Source organism: Labeo rohita, chromosome 11, assembly GCF_022985175.1.
Source record: "Labeo rohita strain BAU-BD-2019 chromosome 11, IGBB_LRoh.1.0, whole genome shotgun sequence".
Taxonomy (NCBI): domain Eukaryota; kingdom Metazoa; phylum Chordata; class Actinopteri; order Cypriniformes; family Cyprinidae; genus Labeo; species Labeo rohita.
In genome coordinates this window covers 23,669,684-23,684,838 of record NC_066879.1, presented here as the reverse complement: position 1 = coordinate 23,684,838, position 15,155 = coordinate 23,669,684, and the positions used below count along the sequence as shown (strand labels likewise).

At 35.7% G+C, this 15,155-nt stretch overlaps 1 protein-coding gene across 1 annotated transcript; it reads right to left on the bottom strand.

Annotated features, from left to right (window-relative positions):
- Positions 1–8,851: 8,851 nt before the first annotated feature.
- Positions 8,852–14,736, bottom strand: cstf1 (cleavage stimulation factor, 3' pre-RNA, subunit 1). The gene is made up of 6 exons (XM_051122033.1): positions 14,631–14,736; positions 14,134–14,318; positions 13,695–13,972; positions 12,372–12,569; positions 11,558–11,948; positions 8,852–9,164 (listed from the first exon to the last, which is right to left on the bottom strand). The coding sequence occupies exons 2-6, from the start codon at positions 14,300–14,302 to the stop codon at positions 8,905–8,907; spliced, it is 1,296 nt and encodes a 431-aa protein (XP_050977990.1). The 5' UTR covers positions 14,303–14,318; positions 14,631–14,736; the 3' UTR covers positions 8,852–8,904.
- Positions 14,737–15,155: the final 419 nt, after the last annotated feature.

The window sequence follows — 15,155 nt, the reverse complement described above, 5'->3', positions numbered from 1 at the left end:
CACACACACACACACACATTGCCCAAATAAACCCGGAGTCCAGACACTTCACAATAAGGGCGGGGAGTACAGCATTCACTCATGACATGTGTCTTGCTCTCCTGCACGTCAGCCAATCCGAATCCTCTTTAACAACTGCTGCCGCACCTCCTCCAACTTCTACGTAAATGTGAGAGAATATCTGTGCATCTGATTAAAAAAAGCAGAAGTTGGTCAGACAGAATGTAGGTTCTTTTCCAATAGAAAGACAAGTCAGTATTACTATTACTTTAGTTCCACTATTCTTTTTACAAATCTATTTTCACTTTCGCCTGCGTACACGAGGTGATTTATTGTTTTAACAGGACAGATTCTCCAGTGGACAGACTTTGTTGTCAGGACAACAGATAGAGACGCTGGAGAGAGGTGGTGGGGGTGGGACACCAATGATGTACGACAGGACTTCTCAACCGGTGGGTCGTGACCCAAAAATGGGACAGCATCGAATAAAACAATATTAGATGCAAATAATAAAATACAACTAATATTGTAATTGTGTTCTTTTGTTGTTGATGTCAAAGCACTGGCATGCATGCAATCACACTCTACACTGTTATGAAGCTATAAAAAAAAATATGACCCAGACTACTTAAAAAAAAACAAACAAAAAAAAAACATAATTTGTGTCGACCACAATGGCAGTTAATTATTAGCTATATTATATAATAATATATAATATTTAATTTTTTACCCTATATCATGTACATTTGGATAATTTGGGGTAATTTGTGGGTCATATTTGGTAATATTAATAAAAATCCATTTGGTATGAAAATCAATCATACATGCATACTGTATGTCTTAAACGTCAAAGCAACAGATAAGTAATAATATATACATGCTTTTTTGTTTAATTTGGCAAATTAAAAATATACATATGGGTCAATGACGTGATGCCTAAATGTTCTGTCCAATTATATTTTTTTAGATGGATGCATTAAAAAGATGCCATTTGAAGTACCTCTCCTGTGTATATGGACCCACTTTAACTTTTCAAAAAAGATTAGTTATTTGTAATTTTTCTGTTATTCAAAGTGTTAAAATATCATGTGGTGCGACTGTCTGGCCATAATATATTCCGATTAATTTTCTGCACCATTTGGCATGATTTCCAAAGTGTTTTGTAATCCTGTATAAAATTTCAAAGCATCTGAATTTAGATTTCCATCATAATATACAAACAAACTTTGTCCGATGATTTCTATTTTATGAAATATCATGTGGTGCGACCATCAAGAAACTACCATTTTGGGACTTTTATGTTGAAATCCATTAAAAGGTAGGACTTTGCATCATATAGCCAATGACCCATGGAAGTATCAAGCAGGTTTGTAACTCTCTTTCAAATTTGGAAAAAAATAACCTTTTTAATAGCTGGTATGTAGTTACCATATTTGGATATCATGTAGTATGACCTCTAAAAAACAATGAATATTAATTATTTCTATTTATTTTTATTATAAATTTCTTTTGTAGGAAGCTTTAGCTTTGTTTAGGTGGCGAATTCTGTGCTTGTAAATTGTGTATATCATGTGGTGCGACCACTGCAGAGTGTTATCCATAATAGATATATGTCCCAGATTGGCAGTTTTTGTGCTTTTATATTCAGTTAATGGTTTATATGCATAAAATATTTTTATTTTAGTATTATTTGGAACAGATAACTTTAATGCAGTTTGATTAATCTTTGTTTAAAGTTTATGTTTAATCTTTCTACAATATGAGAAAAAAATGCAAAAAATACATTTAGAGCTATAATTTTAGTTCGGTAATTATGCATTTATTAGTAATTACTTTTTTTTTATTAATAACTATTTTAATCTATTTTACCAGATTTTACTCCCAAGTAAAGTAAATAAATCCTCACCATAGGCAGCATGTTAATTCTGACCCTGCAGTCAAGCACAAACTCCAGATTTCATTTTCTGACCCTGCAGCCAGCAACTTCCCTCACTCTAAATTGAGCCTTCGCAAAGACCTGTTACAAACAAAGTCTAGATTAGACTTTTAAGAAATTCAAAAAAATACTGTTTTTGTGGCTCTTTAATGTGCCCTGACAGATCGCTGTAGCGCCTCAGTTCAAGCGGCACATGAACCGATCATCTCTGGAGCGACCGCTCATCATGTGGTGTGACCAATAGTAGAGATAACTGTATTAAAATCAAAATAAAATATCTAATTTCTTTGGTTGAACCTGAAATATGAATCACTGCTACAGCATGCGTAAGTGAATGGTATTTTTAAATCATTTTTATCAGTTTTATGCAATTTACAGGAATAATAAGTCTGCTAACTACATTTAAGAAGGCAAAACTATAAAACAAAAACATGAGATCATTATTTACAAAAACTCAAAATAAATTTGTTTCTAAACGCTTTAATTACTTCTAAAAAAAACATCTAAAAAATGTTAAGGAAATTAATTAATTTCAATATAAATCATGGTCGCACCACATGACATTTTTTGAAAGCTATGACCAAGAGAGGAAATTAACAACATTTTACATTTTACACAACATTCTTAATGTTTGAACAATTACAACAGATATTATTATTTTTTGTATTTTAAAATTTGGCCTGTCGAAAATCCTCATACGTCAATGACCAATATATGTATTCCGCTGATGCCCTGGAGCTCACATCACCGAAAACACTGACGCAATTTTGTAAATAGATGTTACCTTTAGTAACAAACCGCATATTTGATGGTAAACAAGTACATTCTTGCCTAAAAACTCTTAAAACTACATTCTGTGACACAAAAACTGTATTATTTTTACAGTTATGGTGGATTTGGGAATCTGCCATGACACTCCCTGTGAAAAACACTGCAAACGGAGTGAGTTCTGTTATCAATAGAATATCGCACTCTTATCAGCCAATCAGATTCGAGGACCAAAAAGAACAGTTGTGTAAATAACTAAATAAATAAATACACACATACTTTAATACGGTTGGAGTTCCGATATCACTAGAATATTGAATATATATAAAATATATACATATAAATAAAATAAAATATATACAGCTAAATATATTTAGATTCTTTATCTTAACCAAGCTACACAAAAGTCCATAACACCAGGATTATACTAAAACTGAACTCTAAATAATGTGTGTGTGTGTGTGTGTGTTTAACTCTATAATTTTCAGTTGTGGTCTGTGGATACTCTGGACAAACATTACAACTCTATAATTATTTGTTACACCTATTACGTGTGCGAATATTTCTTTTGTGAAGCCATTGAGCTCATTTGACCTTCCCTAAAACCATACGAATAAATACGGATCTGTCGCACAGTAAACAGGCTAAGCCACACTGGCTGCCAACACTGGCTGTGAATGTGGCTTTGTACTAGCACTATTAAGAGCCTGAGCAGCAGAAGAAAAGGAGGATCTTGAAACCGTATGAGGAATTACCCTTCTGCATCAAATATTTAGACAAACATTAGGCAACATAGCCTCAAAAAAAGATTGCTGCTAAAAGCAGCTCTTACCTAAGAGGAAAAAAAACCCCTATTTTTAGATGTTACAAACTCATCACTACAATTTACCATAAACTTCAAAAATATCAGCACAGTTTTTGCCTGCAAGTTACATTCCGCTACTGTGACTGCTAATAGTGTTAGTGCTAGTGTTCAACTGTTTGTGTTACGGTTTACAGCAATTGCAGACCAGGTTTTAAGCAACTGTCCACCACACACAGGAACAGACAGCAACATTATCATATGAGGATGTTGCTGGGTCACATGTCTGATTCTCCAGTGGATTCTTCAGAACAGCTCTGCAAACAGTGGTAGGTTGCAGTGTCTGTAAATGACTAATTTGCCATTTCATCTATAAGTGGTAGTAGTGGTGGCCACTGTTTCCTTCCCATGCATCTCTTTCTGAGTGCTCTGCTTCAACCGTTAGCCACAAATAATATAAAAAATAAAACCCACCCTCAGTTTACACACGACATTGTTGAGAAGCATCTACATGCTGCAATCTGCAAAACTGAACAAACCAGAGGACTGCAAATAGAAATTTGAAATCGATTTCAGGAAGGAAATACTGCTGATTATTGTGATAAATGTCATACCACCGTGATGCAAAGGCATTGTGGGTAGTCAACAAGCCCACTCTCAAGTCTCTAATAGATTTTCTAGGTCTTCAGTATGGTTCTGGTCCCTCTTTGAATTACACACTACTGTAAAGTTTTGGGTCCGTAAGATTTTTTTAAAAGAAAATAATACTTTTATTCAGCAAATTGACCAAAAATATATAAACGTCTCTATATATAAAGGAGTCCCGGACAGTGTTGCCAAGTCCGTGGTTTTGCTGTGGAATCGGGCTACTTTCATACTATTCCCGCGGGTTGAAGCGACCCCAATAACATAATATTTAGCCTATAGAATGCTAATTTTACCAGAGGAACACAGAATTTACCCCCGAAACGGGATTTTTATAGGTACCGCCCTCAAAACGCAATTGGGATACTTTTGGGCTAGTATTGAGTAGCAATTGGGCGCGTTTTGGTGTGAAAACCTGGCAACCCTGGCTATATATTGAGTGTGCAGATGCTGCAGATGACGGTTCATTTGTAGCCTCTTCTTATGCTGCGTTCACACCATATCGTAATTACCGTAATTTCGAGATGACAACATGTGACGGAGCTGTTCACGTCCTTAGACTCAGAATTATGCTTTTCTATGGCAACACTATCAACACCTAAACAGAGCCTACGTTGGTCAGGTAGTACAGCTGTCATGTGGTACAACTCGTAGCTCTCAGAAGACTCCGAGTTCAAAGTTGTAATTACGAGTTTTACAAGGACGTGAACGCCTTTTACAAGTCGGAATTTCGTAATTATGGGAGTTGGCATGAATGAATGCACCTTTACTTACAGCAGCTGGAATAATTAAACTTGTCATTTTAGAAGGAGTTCTAAGGAATAAATTGCCTTTAGAGGTTAAATAAATCTACAGATAGCCTAAATACACGTAGTAGTCACGTAATGTTGATATTATCATTTGAGCAATTTGAGAACAACGTATAACAATAATAAATATAGCTGCAAGCAGCGATGACGGGCCCTCGCCGCCAGCGCATCCGCAACCTTGGTGCCATCAGAAAAACGGTGCCCAGCGGGCACATGCATTAACAGTATCCCTGTACCAGTTTGGATTGAAGGGTTACAGCAATGAAAGGGTTAAAATCAAAATGCTTTTAGGTCATTCTGATACAGTGAGACTGGGATAGGCTTAGAGTTAAAAAGATTCCTTATCCTATGAGGTCATCTTGTGTTCATTCTTGGTATTACAGTCTTCATCTGCCAGTTTACAAGTGTGATGTTTCAAATGTCTCTGCGGTCTCTGAAAACATGCCAAACATATTTCCTAAGAATGACTTGTTTTTCATATGTAAAAAGTTGTGAAGAGGATAATGCACTTTAAATGCACTCTGTCTCTCTTTGGTGGCAATTGGGTAAAAAACCTAGGACTAATATATCAAATTCCAGAGTGTGTGTTTTTGACAAAACCCAGAATAACCAACTTCCTGTTTGGATTAGCTAATGACATGTGAAAGTTCAACTTGATGAGTTCTATAAGTGTACCGAGTTTCATATGTGTAAGTGCAAGTATGTGTGCTATATGACCCTCCAAATTCTAGGGGGCGCTGTAGAGTCCCCTTGCCACGCCCGTGTACCAGTCTCTGCCCGGCCCTAACGGCTGCAGATTCCAAGGTGTGTGCCAATTTTCAAGAGTTTTTGAGCATGTTAAGGGCCCCAAAACCTTGAAAAAAAAAAATAATAAAGAAGAAGGCTAAATAATAAAGAATTAGGGCTCGGGCCCTAATTTGCCAGTTTTGACGTAATCTAACTTTACGTTCATTAGATTTAATCACCTGCTTGCACCATTTATTGTAAAACTTTTTTTTACAGTAAATAGTCTACAGTAAATATCCACATCGGTGCGGTGACTGACAGCCCACACATACACCTCAAAACATTAGATTAATCCGCGCTGAGAGCCGTGCCGACGCACAACCCACGTAAAGAAGACAATTCCGCAAATGCGTGCAATTGCAGTTGTCAAACAGAGAAACAGCCAAAACTTACAGACTGCAGCTTTAAACATATTTCAAACTTAAAACATGTTTCATATAGTATTATTATTTCACAATAAAAAGTGTTTACTGTATGTTTGATCAAATAATGGCAGCTTTAGTAAGGAAAAGAGACTTTCAAAACCATTAAAAATCTTACTAACCCTAAACTTTTAAATGGCTGTTTAAAGTCCACTTCCAGAACGACAATTTACAAATAATTTACTCACCTCCTTGTCAGCCAAGATGTTCATGTCTTTTTGTCTTTAGTTGTAAAGAAATTATGGTTTTTGAGGAGAGCATTTTAGGATTTTTCTTCATATAATGGACTTCAACTGTGCCCCAAATTTTTAACTTTGAAAAAGTAGTTTAAACGCAGCTTCAAATGACTCTAAATGATCCCAGCAGGGCAAGAAGGGTCTTATCTAGCGATACGATCGGTCATTGTTTTCGAAAAATAAAAATTTGTATACTTTTTAAACACAGAAGCTCGGGTAGCACAACCTCTCGGATGCGCATCCACGGGTCGTTCTTGAACGATTCGTTAATTTTGAACGAATCTTTAATGTGACTCGCGAAGAACGAGTCATCTTGGGGAGTGATTCGTACAGTCGCGCATGCGCGACATCCTATTAGGTTCTGTACTGGAATTAATTCACCTGTTTCGAGTCTTCGGGTTTTTTGAGTCGTTCGTTCATCTTATGGTGCTGTCACGTGATGCTGATTTTGCTAAAATTAACGAAATGACTCGAAAAAAGATTCGTTCATCTTGCTGAACGAGACTCAAAGGTCCGAGTCGGTAAAATGATCCGAACTTCCCATCACTACTACGAATCACGTGTAAGTTCATCGTCTGTGTACTCCGGCTAAAAAAGTAGAGTATGGTGAAAAAATCTTATTTTCTCCTACAACTTCAGAATCGTCCGACATGTTGTACCTTTTTGTTTGTAAACAGCGTTTGACTTACTTGCACTTCCTTAGTCTTTGCGCGTTCGCTTTGTAAACACTGGGTCTGTAGTTCCGCCTTCATTCGGCGTGACCTTATGACATAATTCAATACGTAGCGTCGTGAACGTGCATCCCAGAACCTGTGCTACACAAGCTTTTGTGCTTAAAAAGTATACACGTTTTTATTTTCAGAAAAAAAATGACAGATCGTTTCGCTAGATAAGACCCTTCTTCGTTGGCGGGGATCATTTAGAGCCCTTTGAGGCTGCGTTTAAATGACTTTTTGGAAGTTCAAAATCGAACAATTGAAGTCCATTATATGAAGAAAAATCCTGAAATGCTTTCCTCAAAAAACCATAATTTCTTTACGACTGAAGATAGAAAGACACAAACATCTTGGCTGACAAGGAAGTGAGTAAATTATTTGTGAACTGTTGTTCTGGAAGTGGACTTCTCCTTTAAGTCTAGATGGGGTTTTTTTACTCTCAGAATTTTCTCATAGTTGAATGGTTTAGAAATTACACAACAAAGTTGAGGGTTTAGGGTTAGGGGTTTGTTCAAATCCTTAACCAAAAGCTTGAGCAACAGCAAGCTACACTAACAATCAGTGTTGGGTAGTAACCAGTGACATGTAACTAAATGATGTAATTTAATTACAAAATAACGTAATAACTGTAATAAGTTACTGAGTAAAATTGTGTATTTAAAGTTACTTAAGAAAATGTTAACAATTACAAAGGGTTACATCTGATTTTTCTTTGCCGACACACAGATTTAATTGATTTCTTTCATAAATTGCATTGACTGCTCTAAAATATTAGACACCAATGTTTCAGGAGTTTGGGACACAGAATAAGACACATTTATTCAATAACTGTTTTATTTCCTATTTGAGTTTGTTTAGGCCTATGCTTTATTTTTTAAGATTAACTTAAATATTAACTTCAAAAACAGTATCATAGCTATAAAACTACTTCTTGTTTTGGTTTTAAATCTGTATTTAACCTCAGACCAATCTCAAAGCAAAAAGATGTGCTAAAGTCTGATTTTGTGGTGGCTGTGCCTTAAAATCTTAATTCAAGTGATGAAGGATTTTGACAGAAATCATTAAGCGCGACTGTAAGGTTAACACTGCCTGCTTTAAATGTTTGAAAATGATTTATAGTTGAAAACAAAAAGTAATCAAATGTAATCAGTTACATTATTTCAATAAAGTAATTAAAATAGTAATCAAACCTACTATTTTAGATCAATCTGTAATCTGTAACCGATTACATTTGCAAAGTAACCTTCCCAACATTGCTAACAACTACAGTTCAGTGTTTCAATGGCATTCAAAAACACTTCAGTAAATAGGGAAAAGCACTGAATGGCACAAGAAACAATTCTCCCAGAGTCTTTTAATAAAAAAAGAGCACAGTACACAAATCAAAATTGAAAAGACATTCTAGGCAGTTGCCTAGCAGAATAATACTCATCTACTTCTTGTCAGATACACAAATAACACACAAAAAAAGATGTTTTTCTGTCTCTAGCTATGAGTGCAATATCAATGCAACCTCATGGCTGATAGTTGATGTTAATAAATGGTAGTAAAGTTCTAAAAATCTGAAAACGATGGCCCTCAGATGATTTGCAAAACAGCACCACCTGACAGTAATACAAAGGAACTGCAGTCACAGCCCCTCTGATGCTTAAAAATGGCTTTGTGTGTTAAACGATACGTAGCCTTGGCAAACAAGCCTGTGAAGTCATACACAGCATGGACATTTCTGTGTTTGGGACCTGCTGATAAAAAAAAAAAAAAAACTGGAAGCACACAAATGTCTCTTAGTCAGTGGTGGTGCGACGATACCAGAATCGTGCTCTGAAGTCATCGCTGCAGGTCATGAAGCCGGGGTTCGTGGGCGAGTGTACGATACAGCGCACAATGTTATTGTGGCCTAGTGAGAGCAGGTTCTTCCTCTCAGCTGTGCGTGAATCCCAGCAGCACAAGCTGATGGTTCGTTCGTCCGGCAGCAGCACATAGTCCTCCGTGTGGTTGAAAACACCCTGAGTGCGGTGTGTCTGTCGCCCACTGAGACCCGCACCTGCTCGACAGGAAACACAAATGAGGGTGAGCTGTCGGCAGAATGTGTTACCCACAATGAATGGTATTTCCAACAGATATGTCAGGGTTTGATTTTTTTTTTTTTTACCTCAAATTGACCAATGTAAGTTCAAAGGTAATATCAACTACTATTACTTTTTACTGATGCATCATAATAAATAACATAAAATGTATTTTTCAGTCCTAGATGCTTGTAAAATACCCCCGTTTTCTGATTTGATTAAGATTCCAAAGTTCTAAATTTCTTTAGATTCTGATTCATTTCGGTATATTTCAGTCTACTTTGCTGACAAATAAAATACTCTCCCAGATATTAATGTAAATTATACAGGAAACTGTTTCAGACTGATTTACACCAGTAACCTTTATTAACTAATTATCAAAATAACTCATTTTCGAAAACTGGGCTGCACTGGTTGTGATGTATGTTTTTGATTCACTAAATAAAAGTCAAGTTCATGAGAGCGATTTTCTTGTGAACTGCTTACACTACACATTTAATTAAATCAGTTCAATAAAAGTTCTTTGTCCAAGGAACCCAAGAAACGTTACTGGTCATGCTTTTTGTTTTTCTAAATTTAACAAACAAATGACTCTGATGAGTCCGTCATTTATATGTTTTTTTGATAACCCTAAAAAAAAAAAAAAAAAAAAAAAAGAGCTGTTTGTCCAGCAACCAGATCTCACTGTTTTTTCTTTGTTTGTTAATCACTATAAAGAACTGACAAATAAGAGTAATGTTCTCATTATTTGGACTGAATATTATAAAATTAATTGTTTCAGTCCTAGATGCTGATAAAACATTTTCTGATTCTATTTAATTCAAAATCTCAGGCTCTAAATTTCATTAGATGATTCATTTCAGTATATTTCAGTCTATTTTGCTGACAAATAAAATAAATGATCTCTCAGATATTGATGTAATTACATACATACAGGACAATGTTTCAGACCGATTTAAACCAGTAACCAGTCTTTATGAACTAATTGTCAAAAGAACCGACTCATAAGAGTCATGCATTTCCAAAACCTTGTCTGCACTGGTTGTGGAGTATGTTTTTGATTCACTAAAAAACAACAGATCATAAGAGTGATTTTTTTGTGAACAGTGTATTTTTTAATCAGTTCATTAAAAGTTTTTTGTCCAAGGAATCCAAGAAACTTTACTAGTCATGCTTTGTTTTTTTGTTTTTGTTTTCTCAATTCACAAACAAATGACTCTAATGAGTCTGTCATTTTATATGTTTTTTTGATTAACCAAAGAAAAAAAGAACTTGTTCATAAGAGTCATTTGTCCAGCAACCAGATCTCACTGTTTTTTCTTTGTTTGCGATTCACTATAAAGAACTGACAAATAAGAGTTTTTCTTATTTGGACTGAATATCATAAACTGAATTGTTCCAGTCCTAGATGCTGATAAAACACACCTGTTTTCTGATTCAATTTGATTCAGATTCTCAGGCTTTAAATGCGTTTTGATTCAGATTCATTTTAGTATATTTCAGTCTATTTTGCTGACAAATAAAATAAATTTTCTCCCATTTAATGATGTAAACTGTACTGTTTACATCATTAACTATAGACTGTTTTAACCCAGTAACCAGTCTTTATAAACTAATTATTAATAGAACTGATTCACAGGAGTCATGCATTTTCGAAAAACTGGGCTGCACTGGTTGTGATGCAAAAAAAAAAAACAGAAGTCAGTGAATTAATCAGTTCATTAAAAGTGATCCATCCACGGAATCAGGCTTTACTGGTCATGCTCTAAATTTGGTTCAATTCTGATTAATTTCAAAATACTTTGATTAGAAATAAAATAAATTCTCTCTCATTTAATGTTGTAAATGATACAACTATGCATGTTTCAGACTGATTTAAATAACCAGTAACCGATCTTTATGAACTAATTATCAAAAGAACCGACTCGGCAGTCAGGTGTTCCTGAAAATTGGGCTGCACTGGTTGTGACGTATGTTAAGTAGACTTGCTCCCTCTGTCAAAATCGAGGGTTTGAGAGTCTGTCCATACAAACCTACCTCCTCCACTTTATGAAGTGGAACGCACTTCAAAATGGCAGTGGGGATTCCCCCAAAGGGGAAGTGCTTAGGGACGTTCATGTGTGATTCAATATAACAAACTGACTCATAAGAGTAATTTTCTTGTGAATCAGGCTACACATTTCTCAATCACTAAAAAAAGGAATTGAATTAATAGTTAATTAAGTTTCTTGACTTCACATTTAATACTAACATTAACATATGAAGTAAAAAAAAAAGTGTTGTTTCACCAATGAAGATTCACCAGTGACAAAACAGAAAAAATTTTAAGAATTGCTTGACAAAAATTGATATCCATAATTCTCCATCTTACCTGTGTACTTGACCAAAGTCCGGCCTGTGGAAATTTCCCAGAGTTTAGCAACCGAATCCTTCCCGCTGGACAGAATATACTTGGAGTTCTTGGAGAAGACGGCCGAGCAGACCTCAGCGCCGTCGTGGGCTTTCTCAAATGTGGTCACGCACCGGTTTGACACTCCGTCCCACAACTTGATGCTGCCGTCTTTGCTGCAGGTGACGTAGCTGTTAGCGCTGGGATTGTAACAGACTCCACAGATGGTGTCTGTGTGCTGATCCAGAGGGTTGCAGGACACAAAACACTGGAAAGTGTTGACGTCATAAAGACGCAAGGTTGGGTGCTGTGTGCCAACGAGTAAGAAATCCCCAGATGGATGGAAAGAGATGGAACGCAACATTTCAGCTTCCTGTAGAAAATGAAAGTAAGAATCATTGCAAAGAAATCCATGCAAAAAATGAAAATCCACAAATGACCTTTTACAAACTTTTTCTTTAACACGAAAGTAAGCCTATGAGCAAGTCTTCTCGTTATTTACCTATGAACTGGAAGAATAACAGCATGCAGTTACGGTAAACGGTAAAACTGTTTGCACTACAAACCAGCGTGTTCATAATTAAGATAAAAAAAAATACATTAAAATAACATGGGAAGACACACCAATTAGCAATATTGTCTGTTTTGTATAGCTAAAAATAGCTGGACATGGATAAGACCAGAAGCCAGACCCATAAAATATACAAATGGCTGCACCCACTCTTACAGGAATAAAAAAGGTTGATATAAACCTTTTCAAACTACTTTAGAGACAAGATTTAGTTTGACTTAATACCTGTATGTGCTTGAAGGCTCTTTTTGCAGACGGTTTTGAATAATCAAAGAGTTTGAGGGTGTAATCACGAGAGCCAGAGGCCAGGATCTGTTCGGTCGGGTGAAAAGCAAGGCATGTGACCTCATCCACATGATCGTACAAGGTTCTGATCACAGGGTGGTTCTCCATGTTCTGCTGGGCTGTTTCATTCATCATCACCTAAATCGTAAAACAGAACTGCACTGTCAATTTGTTCAACTGGAATAAACTACATAATATTAAAGTAGCTATGAAACAGACAGATTTCTTCTTCCAAACTGTAATGTATACTACCCGTCAAAAGTTTTTGAACAGTAAGATTTTTAATGTTATTTAAAGTCTCTTCTGCTCACCAAGCCTGCATTTATTTGATCCAAAACACAGCAAAAGCAGTAATATTCTGAAATATTTTTACTATTTAAAATAACTGCTTCCTATTTAAATATATTTTAAAATGTACTTTATTTCTGTAATCAAAGCTAAATTTTCAGCATCATTACTCCAGTCTTCAGTGTCACATGATCCTTCAGAAATCATTCTAATATGCTGATTTGCTGTTTAAAAAAGAATTTTTTTATTACTATTATTATCAATATTTAAAACAACTGAGTACATTTTTTTTGCAGGATTGTTTGATGAATAGAAAAAAATAATAAAGTAAATTAATACTTTTATTTAGCAAGGATGCTCTGAATTGATCAAAAGATTACAAAAGATTTCTATTTCAGATAAATGATGTTCTTCTGAACTTTCTATTTATCAAAGAAACCTAAAAAAATTTTACTCATCAGTTTTCAACAACTTAATAATAATAATAATAAATGTTTTTTGCGCAGGAAATCAGAATATTAGAACGATTTCTGCAGGATCATGTGATTGGAGTAATGATGCTAAAAATTCGGTTTTAAAATCAGGAATAAATTACATTTTTAAATACATTCAAACAGAAACCAGTTATTTTAAATACTAAAAATATAATAAAAAAACTGAACTGTTTTTGCTGTATCAAATAAATGCGGGCTTGGAAAGCAGAAGAGACTATTTTAAAAACACTACTTTTTTACTCGTAGTGTACATCTAAGTAAAACGTTATCAAAAAAGAAAAATGTAGAGCAGGAATTTGGTTCTGCATCAGATGCTGATTAGATGTTGAGGTTTGGCTATTATACTCTGGAGGCCAGTTTTTAAAACATTAAACTGCCTGGATAAATTGTTCACAATAAGACCATGCATTTAGATAAGAGAAATCAGCTCATCTGTAATTAACAGAAGACTACGCTGACTTCAAGCAAGGGTGGTACTGACCTCCAGCGGCATGGCGCTTTTGGCCAGCATGCGCTCAGTATCCAGAATCTTAATTGAGGCATCAGCAGAGCCTGTCGCTATAAGCTGACCATCACGGCTGTAGGTGGCCACACGGCACGGACCCTTATGGGACGTCACATAGCAGGTTTCGTACTCTGATGCTTCTGGAGACATTGTCTGCACGTCTGCATCAAACTCCAGGTCGATGCCCACACCAGGCGCCACGGTGTCTGAGCGGCCAATGGCGTACTGTACTGCACTGTCATCGTTCTCCATTCCTGTGACATCAGATTAAAGTACTTTTCTGGCTTGTTTGCTAAAAAATTCTTCAGACCAACAAAGTTGCTAAAGTTTCTTTTTAAATTATTCATATTTGTAGGCCAGTAAACTATAAGCTTGCAAAGTTTAGTGTCTAATTTGTGCAGATTTGGGGTCATACCTATCTTGGCCAGCTGCATGAGCTGTTCTGATGGAGACACCACACTCTGGGGCTTCACCTCACTGATCAGGCTGTTGGCGATGGTGGTGTAGCCGTCATACAGCAGCTGACTGATGATCAGTTGGTAAAGGTGCTGTCTGTCTTTCAGTGTGGGCTTGGGCCGAAACATCTTTGCTGCTTGATTCCTACAAGTGCAGCAAGATAGAAACGCACAGATTGCAAGCAACGTTAGTTTTGTGAGATGTCCACCTAAATAACATACTTGAACGCATTCTATAATACTCAAAATGCTGTCTATGCAGGTAACTTAGATTCAAAACAGACCCATTGTTGTTTATTCTACTGCATTGTTATCGCAAGTCTGTATGTGATATATGTAGCAGCTATCATTTTAAAGATAGTTTACGTCTGTTTTGGAAACAAGGCTTGAAGTAAGCAACAATTACTCTATAAACAGAGTTTCATTCATTTTAAGTTGCATATAATTAACAACTTACCAAATTCGCGACTTCAGGAGGTGTGCAAACGCGCTCTGTACGTCTGACGTCACGACGTACGCATGTGGTGGAGTTGTGGGAATAAACCTGATAAATTAAAAGTCGCCGGCTGACCTAAAGTAAAAGTCCTTACTGGTTGTTTTCGTTACATTTCCACACTGATTTTTTTTTTTTTTTTAAATTATATTACACTCTGTGGGTTTTTTAATTAAAACATAATATTAATAAAACTGCTTACCTTACGTTATGTTTTACAGTTAATTTCGAAATTACACTAACGTACCAGTCAAAAGTTTTTGAACGGTAAGATTTTTAATGTTTTTTTAAAGTCTGTTCTGCTTACCAAGCCTGCATTTATTTGATCTAAAGTACAGTAAAAACTATAAAAAAATATTTTTACGGTTGTTCTGATTTGCTGCTAAATAAAAAGTATTATTATGTTGAAAACAGCTGAGCAGAATTTTTTCAGTTTTCTTTGATGAATAGCAAGTTCAGAACAGCATTTATCTGAAGTAGAATTTTTTT

What these genes read in the sequence shown, in the direction of transcription:
- cstf1 (XM_051122033.1), bottom strand. Translation starts at nt 14,302, where the DNA reads ATGTTTCGGCCCAAGCCCACACTGAAAGACAGACAGCACCTTTACCAA. An exon ending in GAGCCTTCAAGCACATACAG is followed by an intron (nt 11,949 to 12,371) that starts GTATTAAGTCAA and finishes CATTTTCTACAG; the next exon opens with GAAGCTGAAATGTTGCGTTC. An exon ending in GACTTTGGTCAAGTACACAG is followed by an intron (nt 9,165 to 11,557) that starts GTAAGATGGAGA and finishes CCTGTCGAGCAG; the next exon opens with GTGCGGGTCTCAGTGGGCGA.